Source organism: Danio rerio, chromosome 1 (genome assembly GCF_049306965.1).
Source record: "Danio rerio strain Tuebingen ecotype United States chromosome 1, GRCz12tu, whole genome shotgun sequence".
Taxonomy (NCBI): domain Eukaryota; kingdom Metazoa; phylum Chordata; class Actinopteri; order Cypriniformes; family Danionidae; genus Danio; species Danio rerio.
This window is the reverse complement of record NC_133176.1, coordinates 24,353,126-24,375,611: the sequence shown is the minus strand read 5'-3', so window position 1 is coordinate 24,375,611 and position 22,486 is coordinate 24,353,126. Positions and strand designations below refer to the sequence as shown.

Here is a 22,486-nt window from a genome sequence, read left to right as displayed (position 1 = left end):
CTGCGATATAGGTATTGGGTGTACTATTATCGTGTTAACTGTAATTTTTGTATGTATATTTTGGCAGCCCTAATGTAAAAGTCTATATTGCATAATTAATGCTACTGTATATGTAAAATGTATCTTTTATTGTGACACTATTTTGTTGAAATGGTCTCATGGCATAACAACATAACTGTATTTATACTATATTGCAGGAAAACTTTTTCAGTGGATAATGGCTAGGCCCACACAGAATCTGCCGACACAGATTTCTGCAGATCTTTAGCCCATCATTGAGTCTATTTGTTTACTTGTTTAAATGTGTGTAAATTTATATTTATTCAGTTTTTGAACCATTTCAGTAACATTATTGGCATGAAAATGTTCATATGATTTATTAACAATACAGTTTATGAAGAAATATTTCATATGTCTTTTAGTTAGTAGATCTATTATATGAGAGACTTGCCAAGTTTACAAAATAAGTGGATCTAATAGTATTTGCATTGTAAACATTAAAATGAAGTTAAAAAAGGTATTCTTTTTTTATTTAATGTATTAAGTTTTTAGTCATGATAATCTCAAAATCATTCTGCATAAATCCACAATTTTTTTTTTTTTTACAAAATTCTCCGCTCTAATAAAGTCTATTAAAATACTTTCAGAATACTTGAAATGTGCTTTTTAATCTTTTAAAACTTTTATTATATATTAATTTCAGCTATGCCAGATCCAATTTAATTAGTGAAATGTTTTTCTCTATATCTCTCTCTGTGTCTGTAGCTGATGATCTTTGGCTATTTCCTGTGTCTGGATGTGTTTCTGTACGTGTTCACTCTGCTACCCCTCAGAGTGCTGCTGGCTCTGGTCAGATTGCTGACACTGCCCTGCTGCGGCCTCAGGTAACATACGCACAAAAACTGGATATTCCCCAGACTTAGACTTTCATTCAATTATAATCCAGAAGGTTGAAACATGTCCACCTGTGTCTTTCACGTTTTTATTTTACACACATTAACAGAAGTATATACACACTGACTTAAAGTGATAATTCACCTCAAAATAAAAAAATTGTCATCATTAAGGTCGTTCTGCCCTAAGGCTGAGGCCACGGAAGTATGGTTGAAGGCTTTTTTTTAAAACGCACTTCACTTCATTTACTTTCATTTGGTTCTCTTGTTTGTTAAACAGGTAATTTACTAATGCAAAATGCATTAAAATTATAGGTACTGTATGTACATTTTTGTCTCTTCTAAAGCAATAAAATACCATAATATGTTTGCAGATATTTAAGAAACATGCCAAGTGAATATACTTGTTTATCTAAAAAACTATGCTGAAATCAGATATTCTGCTTTGAAAATGTGTTTTTTATGCCAGAACGCTGTCTTTGTTTTGCTAATTTTAACTTGCCCAAGGCTAGTTTAGCCAATTATATTTCAGCGTCTTGGGTTGCCTTGGTGGAAAACCTTGTATATCATTCATTTAGAAAGGCTCTGAAAGCATGCGTCCGTGACCAAAATGTGACCTGTGGTGGACAGTAGCAGACTCCAAAATGAGACGCATTCAGTTCCACAAGAGGTTATTAATTTGCAAATTACATAAATATTGCAAATGTAAACATTAAGTAAGCAGGTTACATTATAACCGCATGTCCTAACAACACGCTACATGATGAGATGCGCAGTGAAGCAATTTGGATGTTTGCACCAGACGAAAAATGACAGAAATTTTAATACAGCCATTCAGAAGCACAGAATAAGCAATCACTTATTAATGGTAAGGTTTATAATCTATTTAATACATATTAAACATCTTTAACATTATTAACTGTACATGCTGAATCACTCATTTTTGTTCTAAAGTTCAATTTCAAATGGTTTATTTTATTTTCGAGAACTGAGGTGAACTTTCTGCTACTGCTTTCCATAGTATGGAAAACAAATGTCATGTAAAATGGCATTCAAACTTACATTGCTAGCATTTAACACTAAATAAAGCACATGAAGTTTACCTGAGGTGATCATTGTCATAGTTTTCTGTTGTTCACCAGTGAGAAATAGAAGCCTTTTCTAATATATCAATTTGAGGTGTTGGTTAGGACAAAAACTTAAAGCACTCTCTCCTGTCCTCAATCTGGCAACCTGCGCTTGCGTTTGTTTTGATCCAGGGGTGCAATACCTAGTTCAACCACTGAGTGTCAAACTTACATACTGCACCTTTTAGATAATATGTGTATAAATAATCAATAATCTATAAAATTATAATCTAACACCACAACATTAAGTCAAAAAATTGTGTGTCAGACCAGCTTCTGTTCTTCTGGCTTACTGGCATTCCATTTTCTACACCATTATGACAAAAACACACAAAAAATTTGTTTCAACTTAATAAAATCCACTTCAACAAAGGTTTTTTTTTATGAAACCTGAAATGGTTTAAAAACCTCCATGAAAAGCCTAGAAAGCTAACGCTTATATGAAAATCATAATGGAGACATATGAATCCAGTGGTTTAACACACAACATTTAAAACATAATTTCAAGCATTTGAAAAAACATACGATTGCTTTATATGATGAACAGGTTAAATGAGGCTTTTATTCACCTGAACATTGATCAGAACACACACTGTGTACAGTGTACATTATATATGTGAACCTGGACTATAAAAAGCAGTTCATAAGGGTCAATTGTATGAAATTAAGTTACATCAGTGAATTCAACTAAGCTTTCCATTGGTTAATGTTTTGTTAGGATAGGATAATATTTGGTCAAGATACAGCTATTTAAACATTTGGAATCTGAAGGATACAAAAAGTGAAAATCTCCTTTAATGTCCAAATTTAAGTTTTAATTAAAGCATAATACTCTTAAAAAACTAACTTTTGATAGATTTACATTAGGAAATGTACAAAATATATGCACGGAACATTATCTTGAATTTGATGAATTTTGCACATATAATGATATTTTTCCTATAATTTTGTAATGCAATTGAATGCAATGCAATTTTGGCTTTGGCCGAAAATACACTCATATAACTTAACCATTTGTGGTCCTGGATTATATGTAGTAAACGTCATGTCAGCATAAAAGTCTAGGACAAGTGGGGCATGAACAAAAAATAAAAAGACAAAAATGAAAAACTAATGGAAGAAAGAGAGAAGAAAATGTCCGTCTCCAAGTCCCAAGGAAATAATTCACATACAAGCAAAATTGCGTAAACAAAAATGTTTATTTACATCTTAAGAAGCTGCAAAATTTAATTGTATGGGACATTGCCAAAATAATAAGCAAATGTAATAAAAGAAGCTTAGACACCTGCGCTTTCAATCAACTGTCATGTACAAAAAGATGTCTTAGTCTGTGGCTTGATGATTGACTACTGTCTTATGGGTTTAGAATGGCATATGGGTGAGTAAATGATGACAGATTTTTCATTTTTGGTGAGCTATCCCTGTAAGCCCAAACGGCTGTATAAGAGTGTAGCTGCTGTTCACTGTATATTCTTCTGCCTGCAGGGCTAGTATTTGCCCCTACTGCAAAAAGAGCAGGTATGCAGAAATGACTGCAGCTGCTTTGAGAGCACACACTCAAAAATCCATGCTGGTATGATTGCAGCGGCTGTGTTCTTTTATACACACACTTCCTCTCTTACACAGGCTTTAATTGCCATTGCTGTATAATTGTGCACTGTTGTGCATTGATTTTGCACTAAACTACTAAAATCAGCTTAGATATTTTTTGTGTGTTTTTTGAGTGTTCTTGCATGATCAGTCACAAGATGGCAGTGTGGTCACACTAAACATATGAAGCGCTCATAAAAGGAAATAAACCATGTATAATGTTGTGTTTTAGTGTTCTAAAGTAGTAAGTAATACATTTTTGCTTTATAATACATTGTTGTTTTATGATTCTAAAATGCTGATCATGTAGTTTCTGTAAATTGCATTTAGTAAATGCATTACAATATAAAAGCACATTATGCATTTATAAATACTAATACAATCTGTGATTTGTCATGATAATAAATGTTTGTGATAGCATATCGATATAAACTGCTGGTACAAGTTTCCGTAAAAGAGATCTTTACAGAAGAAAAGCAATGAATTATAGGATCAAATGTGATGTATGCACAGTTAGCGTTTTTCAGCCAATGATGGACTTTTGTTAAAAGCTTTATGGGACTCTTTTCAACTTCATAAGATTTCTTTTAAAGCATCGATGTTGTAATGTAATTCAAATATGTTCAGTTTAATAGACTTCAGCATTTATTTAGTTGTTTAATCGTAAAAAGAGACGATTTAAATGCAGGCGCTGTCATTAGCAGCAGGCTAGCACGGAAATTCCATTAAAATTACTCTGATAAAGTTAATGTCCATATTTTAAAGCGATGGCGCGGAAAACATAATTTAATACAATTCTTGTTTGGTCTGATATCAAATTTATATTGTATCTCATCCAGGCAGTGAAGATTGCTTTTTTTTTTCTGAAATCAGATTTTAAACACAGCAATTTTGTATAGGATGACAATTAACCAGAAGCCCTGGGGCTGGCTGACTGAAATTAAAAGTCTGTGTGCATATACCCCATTAGTGCTGGGAAAAGATTAATCCCTGTTAATTGCATTCAAAATGATATAAAATATGTTTGTTTATTTCTTTATATATTATGTACATGAGGTACACATACATAGAAACAAGACTATACAAAACAATTTTGTCACATAGATATTTAAATTAATATCTAGTTTGTGTCACATTCACATATATTTTATATCTAAATATTAATAAGCATTTTATCGAATATATGCATGCATGCATGTGTGTATGTATTTATACATAATAAACATATACAGTACAAACACATAAATTGTGTGAAAACAAAATGCTATTTTAGATGCGATTAATCGTGATAAATTATTGGCCTGTACTAGATCTAGTATATACTATTGTGAAATAATTTTGAAGTTTCCTATTTTATTATAATTTTTTTAATTGCATATTCCTTTACTTATAATTTCTATTCATTTTATCGTTATTCCAGTCTTCAGTGTTTCTTTAAAACTCATTGAAATATTCCCTGAATGTTATACTTAATTTTTTTTTTTTTTATAAATGTTAAAAAATATTGTGCTGCTTAATGCTGCTGTGAAAACTAATGAAATTAGACCATCTAAAAGTACATGAAGTATAAGTATAAAAAAACAAACTGCATATTTTTGAACGTCAGTGTAGTGTATATACATTATTATAACTGTTGAATTTGAGCTTTAAAGCTCCTGTCATTTACACATACATGAGCATTTTTTCAATAATATTCATATTTAATTATGCATTGGATCATTTATATTGTTGTCATTTAATCTTTGTAATGGAATCATTATTGGTTCTGTTATTCACATTTTGTTATTAATAGTTAATAATAGGACTCAAGTAATATAAAGGTAAAGCGAATATTAATAAGCTCATTTTAAAAACTAATGAATATGTCATTGCTCTGCTTTATTTGATCATGTGTCTAATCTTTAGCATGATGCATGGACTGAGTGTGTGACATTAGTAACCCAATGGCTGTGTGTGAAGGAACCGTTTTATTATAATCGTCTATTCTTTCATTGTGTTAATCCAGATGTCTTTGAATCTTATTTAACCATTAAGATGTATTATTTTGTGTGTTGCTGTGTGTGTGTGTGCGCAGTGGGTCTCGCATCTTGCAGCCTGCTCAGGTCTGTGATGTTCTGAAGGGTTTCATCATGGTTCTGTGTTATTTCATGATGCATTATGTGGATTATTCCATGATGTATCACCTGATCCGGGGTCAGTCTGTCATAAAGCTCTACATCATCTACAACATGCTCGAGGTACAGTATCACAACGTTCACATTTATTGCTTTCTTTTCTTTTTTTTGCTATTAATAATAACAGTACAGGAAGATGGATGGACACTCTTTTTGTTTTTCCACTAGGTGGCAGATCGCTTGTTTTCATCTTTTGGTCAAGATATTTTGGATGCTTTGTACTGGACGGCCACCGAACCTAAAGAGAGAAAAAGAGCACACATAGGAGTCATCCCACATTTCTTCATGGCTGTTCTCTACGTCTGTATCCTTCTCACTAGCTTTGTTTCCAATGCCAAGTAGACCATGTAAGATAATATTATAAATTAAATGTTTTATAATGATTAATTATTTTAAAATATATAATATTTAAAGAATAACATAATTAGTAAAAATTTTTAGTCAGATTAAGTACTATGTACTTTCATTCATTCATTCATTTTCTTTTCGGCTTAGTCCCTTTATTAATCCGGGGTCGCCACAGCGGAATGAACCGCCAACTTATCCAGCTAGTTTTTACGCAGGGGATGCCCTTCCAGCCGCAACCCATCTCTGGGAAACATCCACACACACATTCACACACACACTCATACACTATGGACAATTTAGCCTACCCAATTCACCTCTACCGCATGTCTTTGGACTGTGGGGGAAGCCAGAGCACCCGGAGGAAACCCACGCAAATGCAGGGAGAACATGCAAACTCCACACAGAAACGCCAACTGAGCCGAGGCTCGAACCAGCAACCCAGCGACCTTCTTGCTGTGAGGCGAACGTGCTACCCACTCCGCCACTGCGTCGCCGTACTATGTATTTAATAAATATTACATACAGTTGAAGTCAGAATTATTCAGCCCCCTTTGAATTATAATTTTTTACAAATATTTCCCAAATGATGTTTAACAGAGCAAGGAAATTTTTACAGTATGTCTGATAATATTTTGTCTTCTGGAGAAAGTCTTATGTGTGTTATTTCAGCTAGAATACAGGCAGTTTTGAATTTTTTAAGAAACATTTTAAGGTCAAAATTATCAACCCCTTTTAGCTATTTTTTTTTCGATAGTCTACAGAACAAACCATCATTATGCAATAACTTGCCTAATTACCCTAACCTGCCTAGTTAAACCTAATTAAACTAGTTAAGGCTTTAAATGTCACTTTAAGCTCTAAATATTCAATCAAAAAGAATTTGATTTATTGAAATGGTTAAAGATACCTATTTATAGTTATTTACACTTTTTAATGTCCCAATAAAAATCTTTGTAATAAATAATTACAGTAGCAAAAGATCAAAAGAAAACTTTAGCTCTCAAAAGTCCTTTAATATGATTGTGATGAATCAGCAGTGTGCTGATTTTCTTTGGATCTTTTGCTACTGTGTTTATTTTTGATCGATCAACTACTTTTGAGATTTTTTGATTTACTCACATTTATGTTGTTTGTTTAATAAACGATTACACCAATATATACAGAAATACAAATGTACTAAATGCAAATGTACAGTCTATGTTTAGTATGTCTTTAACTACACAGAGCCATTGTGTGGGATCTTTTTTGTTGTATGTGATCTATCGCAGTTGTCAGTCATAACTTTCCTTAATTGAAAATGCAGTTCTACATGCCATTTTGATTATGGTTCAGGCCACAACACTAAATGTGGCTTTCAATTCACATAACAAATCACTCCTCACCATCATGATGTCTAATAATGTGAGTACATTGCACTGTATACAAGTTGCATTAATTGTCTAATTCAATTGAAGAGTTAATTCACCCAAAAGGGAAAATTTTGTTATTATTTATTGCTCTCATGTCTTTAGAACACAAATTAAGATATTTATAATGAAACGCGAGAGCTCTGATCTCATCTAAATTATATTAATTTGTGTTCTGAAGATGACTGAAGGTTTGGAAGAGATTATAATGATATAATGTTGAGTAATTAATTATAGAATCTTTTTTTGAGTGAACTAACCATTTAAATGCACACAACCTTTATGGTCTTTGCATGTTACTGTTTACAGCAGAGCTTACTTCATTCTTTTGGCCAATATTAATATTTGTTTTATGTGTTTTTATGTAGTTTGTTGAGATCAAAGGAAGTGTATTCAAGAAATTTGAGAAAAACAATCTCTTCCAGATGTCCAATAGCGGTAGGTCCATATAAATATATGTGAGTGAAAGTATGTCAGTCTCAAACTGTCACTGATTAAATGTCCTAACATTTTTTTTCTCATTATAGACATTAAAGAAAGGTTTACAAACTACACACTGTTACTGATTGTATGTCTCAGAAACATGGAGCAGTTCTCCTGGAATCCAGGTCTGCAGCTCACTCATCTTGGATTTTCTTTCTAATGCACAACACGGATGTATATGTAAAAGTAACCGTTGTGTATATTAATTATTGATTACTGTTCATAGATCATCTGTGGGTGTTGTTTCCTGATGTTTGCATGGTAATCGCCTCAGAGATTGCAGTGGACGTTGTCAAGCATGCCTTCATCACCAAGTTTAATGACATCACAGCAGATGTAAGTCCAAATTACTGTTACTTGATGTACAGTCTCAAACTAGTGGCAGTGGTGATGTGCTTCTTTTTGTTTGGCATATTTAAATAATTTTTGTGCTATGAGTACTGTTCAGATATATTTATAATATTTTCTATTAATTAAATGTTAAACATTCTACGAGTTGTCCCATTTGGTTTTTCCATTAAATTGAATTAACAAATGAAGTAAAACAAATTACTTTTTAAAAATAACTCGATGAATGAAAATTAAGTTTATGTTCCAGAATTAGTCATTTTAACAGACAATTAAGTGTGAAAAATTAAGCTAAATAATTATTCTGACCCTAACTTATTAAAATCTCTAAGTTAATTGGTGATCTAATAGGTGATCATTGATGACAATAATGAATTGATATCTTTAACGTCAGGAAATTATAATTTTATTATTAGCTATAATTTATTTTTCCCCAATTTCCGTTTATCAGAGATAAGTTTTTTTTCAACACATTTCTAATCATAATAGTTTTAGTAACTCATTTTTAATAACTGATTTATTTTATCTTTGCCATGATGACAGTAAATAATATTTGACTAGATATTTTTCAAGGCACTTCTATACAGCTTAAAGTGACATTTAAAGGCTTAACTAGGTCAGTTAGGTTAACTGGGCAGGTTAGGATAATTAGGCAAGTTATTTTATAACGATGGTTTGTTTTCGGGCTATTCAATTAGTTTGTCATGGGGGCCGGTTCATGAAAAGCATCCCAAACAAAGAGCCGGAGAGATATGACTTGCAATATGACTGATGACACAACTGCATATAAGAGCCCATACGCTGTATTTTTGCTCCCACGTGGGTTAATATATTGTATTTTGAAACTACATAACATCAGTTTTTTTTAACAAACATTCATATGTTGTAGTTCAGAGCACAACAAAAGCAGTGCATTGCTAAAGTAGGCGTCTTCTGCATTCAGACACATCCATATGATGTGTTTTGAACTGCATAACAATTATAGATGCAACAATTATAGATTTTGGTTGTACGATTATATATTCTGAAGAATAATCATGTTTTCACGGTTCATGTCTAATTTAAATTTAAGCTTTATATTAGGTAAGCAGCTATTTAGATTAACTGTTGTTGTCATATGAGTTCATGCATACATAGTCATTTTAATAATAATTTTTCTAACATATCTTTTGTTGACAGTGCACTGACAGGCACGTACAACTCTCACCGTGAGATGTTTTCCACTACGTGCACCCGGAAAGACGCAAGCGCGTTGCTCCACTTGTGCGTGCATATTGTCATATATTCTTACATTAGAAATAACAAACTTGCAAGCAGAAAAGACGTGACATGGAAACGGCTGGTGCTATAGTTAATCCAGTGTGCGTGTGTATTAGCCTTAGTGTACAAGCTTGGAACTTTAAACTAGTGCACAGTTGGCAACTTGGCACAACTTTGTTAAATTGCAGCAGTTTCGTTTTGTTCCGTGCATCAGTAATGCGGCCTAGAGACTTAACGATTGATTAACTGTGATGTTTTAAAGCGCAGTTAATAGTTAAATCGGCAAACCGTTGCATCCCTATTGACAATATCAGTGCATAGTACAAAATACCTTTTCTACAAACATGTCCAAATTGTGTTCAGCTGCCTGCGCCACTGGCTTAATGTCAGGTGACTCCCTCTCTGTGCAGCCTCACCGTGCTGTATTGAACAGATGCACGTCACTTCATAACTATAGCGGCCGTTTTTCGACTGAACTAAATTTATTTTTTATGTCCTGGTCACGCTTTTTGAAGGGCCAGAACAAATTGCCTCGGGGGCTGGGTTCGGCCCGCGGGCCACCAATTGAATAGCCCTCTTCTAGACTATCGAAAAAAAAATCTAGCTTAAAGGAGCTAATAATTTTAACGTTAAAATGGTTTTTAAAAAATAAATAACTGCTTTTATTGTTGCCAAAATAAAACAAATAAAATGTTCTCCAGAAGAAAAAGTATTATCAGACATACTGTGAAAATGTCCTTGCTCTGTTAAACATCATTTGGGAAATATTTAAAAAAGAAAAAAAAAAATCAAAGGGGGGCTAATAATTCTGACTTCAATTGTATATATATTCTACATGAATAATATATTTTTAAAATGTTATCCATATTATATATATACCATATAATTTCTATTAATTTAAATTAGTATAATATTTAATAACAAACCCTACAAACACAATAATTATATACATTTTAAAATGTTATGCTTAATAATTTCTGTTAATATGGTATTTTATAACAAACCCTAAAAAAACACAATGTGCCACATTCATGCAACATCACACTTGATGTTGTAATCCTGCTCAAATGGTACTGTTGAGATTTCGTATAATGGGTTGGTTTTCATTTTGGGATTATGTTAGTAAAATAAAACGACAAACTAAGAATAAACTATTGTAACTTAAATGCACTAGCGGCTGAGGCAGGGTGTAGTGTAAAGGGTCATTTTTGTTAGCATGACCTCATGCTACTCAAATGACAAGACACTAATATACAGGTATCCAGAGAACATTTATCTACAATAATGTAAAGAAAACAGAACGTGAGAACTATGACGTGACCTAATTAAACCAAAGGCAAATTCAGATCTCATCCTTTTTGTCTAAAAAGCTTCTGTCCCAGTCTAAAGGAAGCCTTCACCAGGAGACATAGGTCTGCTATGGGTGGGAGTCTGAAAGTGAACAATGATGGATCTGTGGATCACAAATCAGCACATGCATATGCAGAAGTGATTTGGAGTTTTGCTCAGCAGTGAGGTTTTTTTATTGAAAAATGCTTATTATACGTATAGATACTTATTGGAGGAAAGATCTGTGACGTTACTAACCAAACTGTCCATATAATGTCCGAACAAATAAACAAAACAAGGGTCTAAAATAGGGAAAGGATGAGTGAAAGATGTGGATTGGGGAGGGTAGACAGATATGTAATGACAGAAGAGGAGTGTAGTTACTGGCAGGGATTAGAGACAGATCTGCTTAGTTTAGACAGGAAGATTAGTGTCACAGCACACATGCACATTTTTCTCTCTCTCTACTGTACAGTGTCCTCACTAGAAGTCGGCAATACTTCTAGGAAATGTTTATTTTTGCTTATCTATTATGTATTAGAGTGAGTGAGTGTGTGTGTGTGTGTGTGTGTGTGTGTGTATGTGTATGTGTGTGTGTGTGTGTGTGTGTGTGTGTGTGTGTGTGTGTACATGTTTTTGTGACATATCAGGACACAAATCTGTATAATGACATGGGTATGACAGGTATCACGAAAAGGAGGTGAAATATGAGGACATTGGTGACGTCCTCATTTCTCAAAATGCTTATAAATCCTACAGAATGAGTTTAATCGGAGAGTAAAGCTGCACACAGTCTCCTGTGATGGTTGGGTTTAGGGGTGGGGTGGGGTGGGGTGAGGGCAGTATAATATACGGTTTGGACAGTATAAAATTAATGGAAACCTATGTAATGTCCCCACTTTTCACAAAAACAAACGTGTGTGTGTTATGTGTTGTGTGTGTTGTGTGTTTGATAAAATGGCCCTAAAGAGTGGTGTTGTTTTTTTATTTATTTATTTTTTTTAAATTTTAACCATATCACTTTTTTGCTTAATTTTTAAATAGATTAAAAGGTAGTGTTTGCACAAAAAAAAAAAACTTTTATTATCAACGAAAGATTAAAAACGCATTTATATTAAATAAATGCAGATAAATGCAAAATAAATATCCAATTAATGCAGCCTTGGTAAGGAGGAAGAAAATATATAATAATAATTGTATTTAAAGCATTTGAAATCAAGTAAACTTAGCACATCTGAAGCAACAATAGGTACATGGGAAAAATCACCCTGTGAAAATGTGCAAAAAGGAAACAAACAATCCTACACACTGTCAATACTTGCTGAATGAATATTTTATTATATATAGTGTTTCAGATATGGCTGGATGTGTGGCATGGTCATGTCTGATGAAGGTCACGGTTACAAAACGTCACATATAATAAAATGTGCATACAGCAATTTAGTTTATTATACATTTTAAAGCTTGTCCAACATTTTTTTAAAAGAAAATTTGTTTAATAAATAAGATTAGCTTGTTTTGACACATTATTTAAAGGTTTGGCTAAGAAATAAGTCGTTAGAATTATTCAATTGGGGTAAAAACAAATCTTTCTACCTCAAATGGCCCAACCAATTATTAATAAGTCTGGGATGTCATTCGTAATGGTTTTAAAAAGGTCTTTAAAAGTCTTAAATTTAATCTGGTTAAACCCGCAGAAACCCTTTATTAATATGTCCTTCAAAAACAGTGTACTTTCCAAAATAACACCCAAACTCCTGACCTGCAGAGAAGGACAGATCACATTATCAATATCACCAGACAATCAGATATTTCCAAAAAAGATTTTGTACCAATCAGTATGACCTCAGTTTTGTCACTATTTAGTTTTATAGATATTTTGAGCTATGGATCTGGTCAGGAACAATGGAGAGAAAGAACTATATTTTTTAGAGGAAAGGCCTGTGCAATTGGATACCATATTTCCTGAAAATATGACCAAGAAGCAGTAAATAAATGATGAATGAAGAAAGCTGAGAACATGATTCAAAGTTTTTTTTTTTTCTTTTTTTTTTTTAGAATGTGCTTAGTTTAGTACTTGATTAGGATTAGGTAGTGCTAGTAAGGACTCAGACCATGGAGAAAAGAGCATTTAATCTGTGCAGACGTGAGAGTTTGCAATCTGAATATGAGGAGCTAAACAGGTCAGGCACTGTGAAAAGAAAGACTCTTTAATGAATTATTCAGATACACTCTTGAACTCCTGAGTTATCTGCTTGGATTTTTTTACATGAATTTTTCACTTAATCTTTTTAGTTTGCTGATTTAATACTTGGCTCACCTACAAGAATGAAGGATTGTGGGACTGCATATGACTACATAGTGCTCTAAACATGAAAATATGAGTGGTGCAAACTAGGAATGCTAAGATCGATCAGCTGAAGATCGGTATCGGCTAATAATTACATTTCACGATGACTTGATCGGTACTCGCCAATCTGGCTGATCTCATGTACTGTGTTTGTTTGTGAAATTACAAGCAGAGGAAGACGCACACACCGCTCCCTTTTATTATACATAGCTTAAGCCGAAGTAAAATGAATGAATGGTTTTCTGTAAAGATGTTTCTGGCCATGACATGTTTATGCCTAAATGTTTATAAGAGATAATATATAATGTTTGCAGCATTCTTAATTTATTCTCTTAGGTATGGTGAGATCTGTCCTTAAGATCCAAACTTGGAGGGAAAATGTGATTAATGTATTATAAAGCTTGAAGCATCAAAATCGGTACTCTGTATCGATCGTGATCCACGAAGTATCGGCTGCAAAAATCCTGATCGGAGCATCTCTAGTGCATAGTGTGTTTACATAGAAACATGTATTGTTACTTTAACAATTGCCTTTTCAGTAGGGACAGACTCTGAAGTTTTTTTAAGTGTATCCAGTGTAATATTAGTACTCAACAACTATTGTAATTGTAATTGTATAAACAACTTTTTCTATTATATTAGAAATTATAGGTATTAGAAAGGGTCTAGGATTTGTTTGTTTGTTTGTCTTTTAAGAAGACCTGAGACCTGACTTTTGCATGTCTGTGTGTCTGGTAATGTTCCAGTGCCAATGCATTTATTAATGAAATGGGGAAAAATGGCAACCTGTAGTTTTAGGAATCTTTACAAAAAAAAAAAAACATATATATATATATATATATATATATATATATATATATATATATATATATATATATATATATATATATATATATATATATATATACACACACACACACACACACACACACACACACAGTATATGTAAAAGAATAATGTGTTGTGGTGTGGCAGTGGGCTTTAATTGATCTGTTATACCAATACCAAGAGTGGCAAACTCCTACGTCATACAGTAAAGAGTTGAACCATTAATAATAGAAACAGATGATGTAGCATGAAAATTTCAATTCTCCACATCACTCGGGGGACAATTAATGACTTTATCAAAGTACTGAATATGATTTAGGGTAGTTTCCTGATTTTATATTTAGGTCACGTACTTATCCACAGATCATCATTACTTACATGCGTGTATATGTGTTTGTGTGTGCAGGTCTACAGTGAATACAGAGCTAGTCTTGCCTTTGATCTGGTCAGCAGCAGGCAGAAAAATGTAAGTGCATGTCTATTTATCATATCAGAGATCTTTTTCAAGCCAGTTATATATAAATATATCAAATTAATTGAGAGTATCTCTTACTTTTTTGGTTTCATGTTATTGTGATGGTTCGTTTGTTGAATTTAAGTTACATTGGCAACTAATTCTACATGTTAACTAATTCTTATTAGATTATAAGTAGACTTTTAGGTTGGGGGTAGGGTTAGTGTAGGTTGTGTTACACTACTTACGTACTTGCAAAGTTTCTTATAGTCAGTTAAATGTCTGTTGAAGGAGCATATCAACAGATATTAAGACAGTCTACTATTAGTCAGATGGACTATCAAAATAAAGTGTTAACTCTTAGCTTATCTCCTCCTGTTCATGATTCTAATCACAGTGATCTGCTGAAGACTATTTCATCTATCTTTGTTAATCAAAATGTTTGTATGCGTGCATTTTCAGGCATACACAGACTACAGTGACAGTGTGTCCAGGAGGATGGGTTTCATTCCTCTTCCTCTTGCCCTACTGGTAACCTATATTGTTTGATGTTTCTTTTGATAATAGACTTTATTATTTTTATCATAAAGATGTTATGTGTAGTACCATCGTATTATTTCCATGTTTTTGACAGTTGATCCGGGTGGTGACCAGCTCTGTGAAGATCCAGGGCTCTCTGTCCATTGTGTGTGTCCTGCTCTTCTATCTGGGGTATAGATAGAGTTCACATTTTTATAACATTCATTATTATTGTTATTCTTTTATTCTCGTTTCTATAAAATTATGTTGTTCTTTTCAAATTTGTGACAGTTATTTAAGTGTATGTACAGTCTTCAGCATAAATGAGTAAACCCCTTGCAAATTTCTTATTTACATTAATATTTTCTATAGAATGCTTTACAATATTATATTTGTGCATATACATTAGATTAGTCAGTACTGAAGCCAAATCTGTAGATAATCTAACAAAATAACTTACAATAACAGTATAAAAATATTAAATATTTTTTTAAAAGAGCAAAAATCAAGAGGAATAAAAATACATACAATTTTTTTTTTTTGCAATATTTTGCATGAATTTAAAATGTATTATTGTTCTATTTCTAAAGATGTTTGGTGAGTAAAATATTATTTTAATAAATATATCTATTTATTAAATCTGTTTGGATCAAGTGCACCAATATACATAACCCATATTCAATGAGAATTGTATAAAAATATTCGTTTTCAAAATAGGGTGTATTTAATTATGCTGAGCACTGTATAAATATAACACCTGCTTAAAAGCCAGAAAGAATAAATGAGTTGCTTGTTTAAGTGTAAAATTGTAGAATCTGGACCAGTTGCCTCAAATGCTCTTTCAGCCCTGTTTCATCTAATAAGGGAAAGCAAGAATAGAAGGATTTTATTCTACTGCTTCAGTTTGCCAGTAATGTAGCAACCAAGTACTGTACTATTTACCATTATGCAAGAAGAAAGCGATTAAGACAAAAATAAAGCAAACATTATTTTTACCTAGTGCAAACAGGGCGAAACAAAAGCACTAGCACATGCTGTAACACAAAATATGAGTGGGGCAAACCTTGAAACATGTATTGTTACATACTTTAAAAATAGCTATTTCAGTACTGACTTTGACTTTTTATTTAAATGTATACCATATTTGATTTAGTACTCAACAATTGTTGTAATTAAATGAACACATTTTTCTAATATCATAGAAATTATAGGGAGATTAGAAAAGGACACATTTGTTTGTTTGTTTGTTTGTTTGTTTGTTTGTTTGTTTGTTTTTTCAAGAAAAGGCCTGATAAAACAGCAACCTGTTGTTTTAGCAATCTTTTTGAGAGAATATGAAAGGGTAATGTCTTGTGCAGAGGCAGTAGGCTTTCATTGATCTATTATGCTAACACTAAGAGAGACACACTTTTCCCAAACTCTTTCTAATAATGGAAACCGATGTTATTCCATGAGATGGCAAGTTTGTAATCTATGTAGTAAAATAAGATGGAAGTTGTCCACTGAACTCACGGGTCAATGAATTAATGTAGTGTACACTATCACTGTACTGAAGTACAAAATAAGGTTTATGGTAGTTTTCGTTGATAATGAAAAAACACCTGAGCCTGTGTGTTTGTGTGTGTTTTATTCAGCATGATCACACTGAAGGTTCTGAACAGTATTGTTTTGTTGGGGAAATCCTGTATGTACGTTAAAGAGGCAAATATGGAGGAAAAGCTGTTTCAAAATCCCCCTTCTGCAGCTCCAAGCAGAGTGTCCAGCAGAGCCCACCGGACCAAACACACACGGGAACCTCCAGGTACCACACACACACAAAACAAAAGAAGAAAATACTCAGAATAAAGTCTAAAGTTTTTATTTTTAAACTCTCTATTTAAAAAATATCCATCTAAAATGATTGCATGTTTGAAATGCAACCTCATTTAAACACTATGTCCAAAACCTTTGGATTTTGATGCTTTATCAAGCATTTTGATACTTCAGAGCTGTCATTCAAGAGAATGCCAAATTGTAAAATATACAGTTTGTACAGTAGGAATATTATTATCTCTATGAGAGTCCCTATGTGCATATAGGAACTGTCTCTACATCTTTGAATAGGGCCAAACAGAATCTGCTGACATTTTTTGCTATTTCTGCAGATAATTTTGTAAAAAATCTTAAGATTTATGCGGAATGATTTTGCGTGTATCGTAACTAAAAACTTAATATATTAAATTAAAAATAATACCTTTTTAACTTTTATTTAATGTTTACAATGCAAATCCAATTAGATCCATTTATTTGGTAAACAAAGTGAGTCTCTCATACAATATCTCTACTAAAAGACAGAAAATATTACTTTAAAAACTATTGTAAAGAAATCATATGAACATTTTCATATACAGTTGAAGTCAGAATTATTATCCCCCCATTGAACTTTTTTCTTTTTTAAATATTTCCAGAATTATGTTTAACAGAACAAGGAAACTTTGACAGTATGTCTGATAGTATTTTTTCTTCTGCAGAAAGTCTTATTTGTTTTATTTCTTATAATTTTTATAATTTTTATAATTTTTATAATAATATTTTTAAACACCATTTTAAGGTCAAAATTATTTGCCCCTTTAAGCTATTTATTGTTTCTGATAGTCTACAGAACAAAACAACGTTATTCAATAACTTGCCTAATTGCCCTAACCTGCCGAGTTAACCTAATTAACCTAGCCTTTAAATGTCTTGAAAAACATCTAGTAATATATTATTTAATGTCTTCATGGCAAAGATAAAATACATCAGTTAATAGAAATGAGTTATTAAAACTATTATGTTTAGAAACGTGTTGAAAAAAATCTTAAACTGAAATTGTGGAAAAAATAAACATGGGGGTTAATAATTCAGGGGGGCTAATAATTATGACTTTAACTGTAAGTCAATAATATTATTAAAATGAATATAATATAAATTACTAGACTTGATGGGCTAAAAGTCTGCAGATTTCTGCACATGCAGATTCCATATGGGCCTACCTTTGACATACTGCCAGTCTCTGTTCGGGAGCAGTTCAATTACATAGACCCAATATTTTCTTTTTCTTTTTTCTTTCTTTCCTTTTTATATTTTAGAAAACACAAGCAAGACTCTTGAACTGTTTTGTACAGTTTTGCTAATTTTTTTTTTCTTGATAAATGACAAATTTCTATGGCAAATATTCATGAAAAAAATACAAAGAAGCCCAGATGAAATTTCACTCACAGTGTGCAAAAAAAACTAGATTTAACATTGAATCAAATTGACTTTTTACATCTAAAAGCATTTAAGTTTTATTAGTCAAACCTGTAATAAACCAAGCTTGAAAAAACTTTGTTTATTAAAATAATTACCATTTTTGCTTTGCTTTTTTTTATACACACCAGGGCTATTCGAGTTTGGCAATTTTTTTCGGTCCTCTAAATAATGTGACCCAGACATCAAAAATAACCTTAGTTCAGTCGAAAAACGGCCACTATAGTTATGAAGTGACATGCGTCTGTTTAATACAGCACAAGCTGCAGTTGAAGGCCGCACAGAGCGTGAGTCACCTGAAAATAAGCGATTGGCACGAGCAGCCGAAAACATTTAGATACTTTAACATAAATGCTTCTCAGTGACACGTTTCTGTTGCACTGAATCAAACTGCTGCAACTAAACAAAGTTATGCCACCTGTGCGCTAGTTTAAAGTTCCGAGTTTATACCGAGGCTAATACACACGCAGACTGGATAAACTATAGCAGCGGGCCATTCACACATCGCATCTGTTCCTTGTGCAAGTTCGTTATTTCCAATGTAAGAATATATGCAATATACGCACGCAAGCGAAGTGACACTCTCACACCTTCCAGACACACCGAGTAAAAAACATCTCACATCGTAGCAGTGAGAGTTGTGTGTAGCTTTCATTGCAATGTAAATAAAAAATATGCCAGTTGAATTAGTACAAATTTTTAAACTGATTATGTATGATAGATGATAACAACCGTTCATTTAAATACTTACCAAATATAAAGCATAAATTTGCATTAGACATGATAATCATGAAATCATGATTATTCTTCAGACTTTATAATCATTCAACCAAAATCTATAATTGTTACATCCATGATTGTTATGCAGTTTAAAACATAACATGAATGTGTCTGAATGCAGAAGAAGCCTCCTTATGCAATGCACTGCTTTTTTGTGCTTTGAAATGCAACATTTGAATGTTTGTAAAAAAAACAAAAAAACAAAAGCTTATTCTACAATGCACTAATATTGTGTAGTTTCAAAATACAAAATATTATCATTTTTATTTAGAAAAAGTCAACATAAGTGTCTTAAGGAGCAAAAATACAACAAATGGGATCTTATGTGTAGTTGGATCATCACTCATGTTGCAAGTCATATCTCTCCGGCCCCTCATTTGGAATGCTTTTCATAAACTGGCCCTAAGACAAACTAATTGAATAGCCCTGATAAACACCATAAAGTTTATGATATTTTGTTCTGACTGACCAAGTGTGTCCAACCCCCCCTGAAGGTGATCCAGCAGAAGAGGGCATGTCTGCATCAGTCACCACTCAGCCCACACAACAGGACGAGTGTCCCGCCCCTCAAATTCCAACCAGCGAATCAGATCAGTTCCTCACGACACCTGATGAATCAGAAGAAAAAAGCCTTATTCAGGACGATTCCGAACTTAAACACAGGGCACCCAAAAAAGACTTGCTGGAGATTGACCGCTTCACAATCTGCGGGAACCGTATTGACTGACATGAACCAGCTCCCTCAAGTTTAAGAGCCAGATGTGCACTGAAATGCCCGCTTTCTTCTGCCAGCCCGATTCGATTGACATTTGAACCTGAGCTTGTTGGAACGGGACAACAGGATATTTATTAATAAGTGATGCACCTAATTTATTTAAGACTTAAACATACTCACACACAGACAATCACACACATTTGACCCATTTGGATTCCACCCAAGAAAGAGGTTCAAGATCACCTGCAGAGGTCACAGCGATCTTATTTCATGGTGGCATTGAATAAAGAAGAAAAAAAAGCATGGATTATGTTCTGAAATGACAGGTTATGAGGATTCTGGTCATGTGTGGAAAAAGTGATTCAAAGTTTGTTTGATTTTATTTTTCCTGCAGTGCTCCAAGAATAATTATGCTTGTTTTTATTATTTGGAAGTGACCCCCTTAAAAATCTATGATCTCTATTTTCTCTCTGACATCTTCAGCTGGAAAAAAACAGCATATTTATTGGCAGTACCCAATACTGAAGTGTAATTCTGCAATTGCAGATGCATTACACAGATTTTAGAGTTAAACTATTACAAATTGATGTTACTGTACTGAATAGATTTGTCTGCATCGTTTTGAACAGAAGCATTTGTTTGATTTGTTGTGGAATGGAAGGGAGCACATGTTAATATCAAACCATTTTGCTTTACCTATCCAATATATCTGAGCTCTATAGGTCTTCCTAAGAAGATGACGAAAGTCTTGTTTCATAACAAGCTATTCACACATTGGCTAAATTATTAATACATGAAAGTTCTCACAGTACATGTAGCTCTTTTGAAGACGGGGTATCTAGTGACAAAAAAGTTCAACGTTGTGTTTTTTAAAAGGCTGCCGTGGGTATGTGATTTTACAAAGAAACGCATGTTTATGATATCCTGATTGATTTACACCATAGAATAGGTATTTTGTAAGTCTGCCTCTGAATGAAAGGGTCAAGATTAATGCAAGCAAATTGCATGAAACTGAAAACAGTCCAGTAGCATAGCCTGATTAGCCAGCTCAAACAACGGAACTACATTTCTTTTATTTACTTTAATTTTATTCCACCAAGAGTAGCATATCTAATGAACAACCATACACTGGTGCTGATGTTGGGAACAGATGATTGATAGTCAATTGCCGACATTCCAACAGTCAGAATCTTGACCAAAGCGATTGAACACACAAACTTTCGCTGATATCTTTTGCTGAGTGTATTTTAACAAAATGGCCACTGTTGACCAAAAGATTTACAGGGCTATAAGCATCAGTGATCTTAAAGCAGCAATGAACCGAAGTTTCAAAATAACAATATTATACACAAGTGACATCTGGAGTTCAATAATAATGCATTAAGGAATTGATTGGGCTGCATTATCATCATGGAGAATAGTATCTTAAAGACCCACTTTACATAACAGACCGCATTAATTTAAATTGTTACACTTTTTTTTTCATATATGTTCCACCAATGACATATCTCTTGGTTGTACTGGAGGTTTTTGTTTGTATTTCAGTTTTTTTCGCCCCCACTGAATTAGGAATTCATCTTGTATTACAAACGTGTGGCTCTATTTGCTTTGTAATATCATATGGGGGCATTCATTCTGACAATTTATACTCAAGTCAGCATTTCCACAGCCATCACGACGCTGTCACGTTATGCAAGGTGCTCAGTTTTCTCAAAAACAAAAGCTTTTTTGATATCCTTTCTCTTTTAGGAATTTATTGAGTGAAAATATCAACATGCCAAGGAATTGTTAACCCTCCGTTATCAAACTAATGCAACTTTTTAGAAGCTGTTACCTGACTTAAACTGCCAAAATAATCATTTGTCATTGTTTTTGGATTTGAAACACTGATGCTTGACATGCCTGTTAATTTTCGAAGAGCGAGACCATTATAAGCAAATGTTTGGTTTTGTTGTGCTTTTCAGCGTCATTGCCTGTGCATTCCAATACTGTTTTGATAGAAGATGGTTTTGCTTGACTGAACCAGCAGTTCATACTCAAATACATTTATTCTGAAAAACTGAAAAAGACGATCCATCTCTGAGTTGCTCAGACTGCTGAACTATTTTTCCCCTCACTGGTCAATATTATTTTTTTTAGTGTGTTTCTGTATTCATATTGACTTCGGCATCTAATGTTCTTACAAACTTATTTTTTTCTGTTGAATATGAAGAGGAATGTCACATCCCACACAAAGGATGTTTCGTAGACTGAATGGGGAAGAGGAATCAGGGCTTTGTGTTAATTAAAGTTTTGTTGTTTTGTACCTTTGTTGTTGATATTTTTTCAGTGTTTTGCATGGAACCCTAATACAGGCTTTCATAAGGTGTTCAATAAGAAGACATCAGATTTTGTTAGCTTTCTTAAGGTTCCCATGTGGTCTACTCTTCTTCCTGTCTTTTCAAGTTCACTAACTGCAGAGAGTTACTTAGCCATAATTTTGTCACAAATGACTTTCCAGAGATTTTTAATCAGGTTTAGATCGGGACTCTGGGCTACCATTTCATTATGTCTCTGTTTTAAGCTTCAAGGAACTGCTTTAGTTGTTGACAAGAGAATAGGGTGTCAAAATTAAT

The 22,486-nt window shown here is 33.1% G+C and overlaps 1 protein-coding gene across 2 annotated transcripts in view; it reads left to right on the top strand.

Annotated features, from left to right (window-relative positions):
- Positions 1-22,176, top strand: part of tapt1b (transmembrane anterior posterior transformation 1b) — a 32,896-nt gene extending 10,720 nt beyond the window's left edge. The window contains exons 3-14 of one of the 2 annotated variants that reach the window (NM_001123250.1): positions 766-884; positions 5,685-5,847; positions 5,953-6,088; positions 7,436-7,533; positions 7,907-7,976; positions 8,066-8,146; positions 8,248-8,357; positions 14,543-14,602; positions 15,053-15,121; positions 15,225-15,301; positions 16,744-16,910; positions 19,651-22,176. In NM_001123250.1, coding sequence (NP_001116722.1) covers positions 766-884; positions 5,685-5,847; positions 5,953-6,088; positions 7,436-7,533; positions 7,907-7,976; positions 8,066-8,146; positions 8,248-8,357; positions 14,543-14,602; positions 15,053-15,121; positions 15,225-15,301; positions 16,744-16,910; positions 19,651-19,883 — 1,383 coding nt within the window. In that variant the 3' untranslated portion in view covers positions 19,884-22,176. Of the gene's footprint in view, positions 1-765; positions 885-1,173; positions 3,594-5,684; positions 5,848-5,952; positions 6,089-7,435; positions 7,534-7,906; positions 7,977-8,065; positions 8,147-8,247; positions 8,358-14,542; positions 14,603-15,052; positions 15,122-15,224; positions 15,302-16,743; positions 16,911-19,650 lie in introns of those variants that run through there. The other variant, XM_073945961.1, reaches the window with a different exon arrangement.
- Positions 22,177-22,486: the final 310 nt, after the last annotated feature.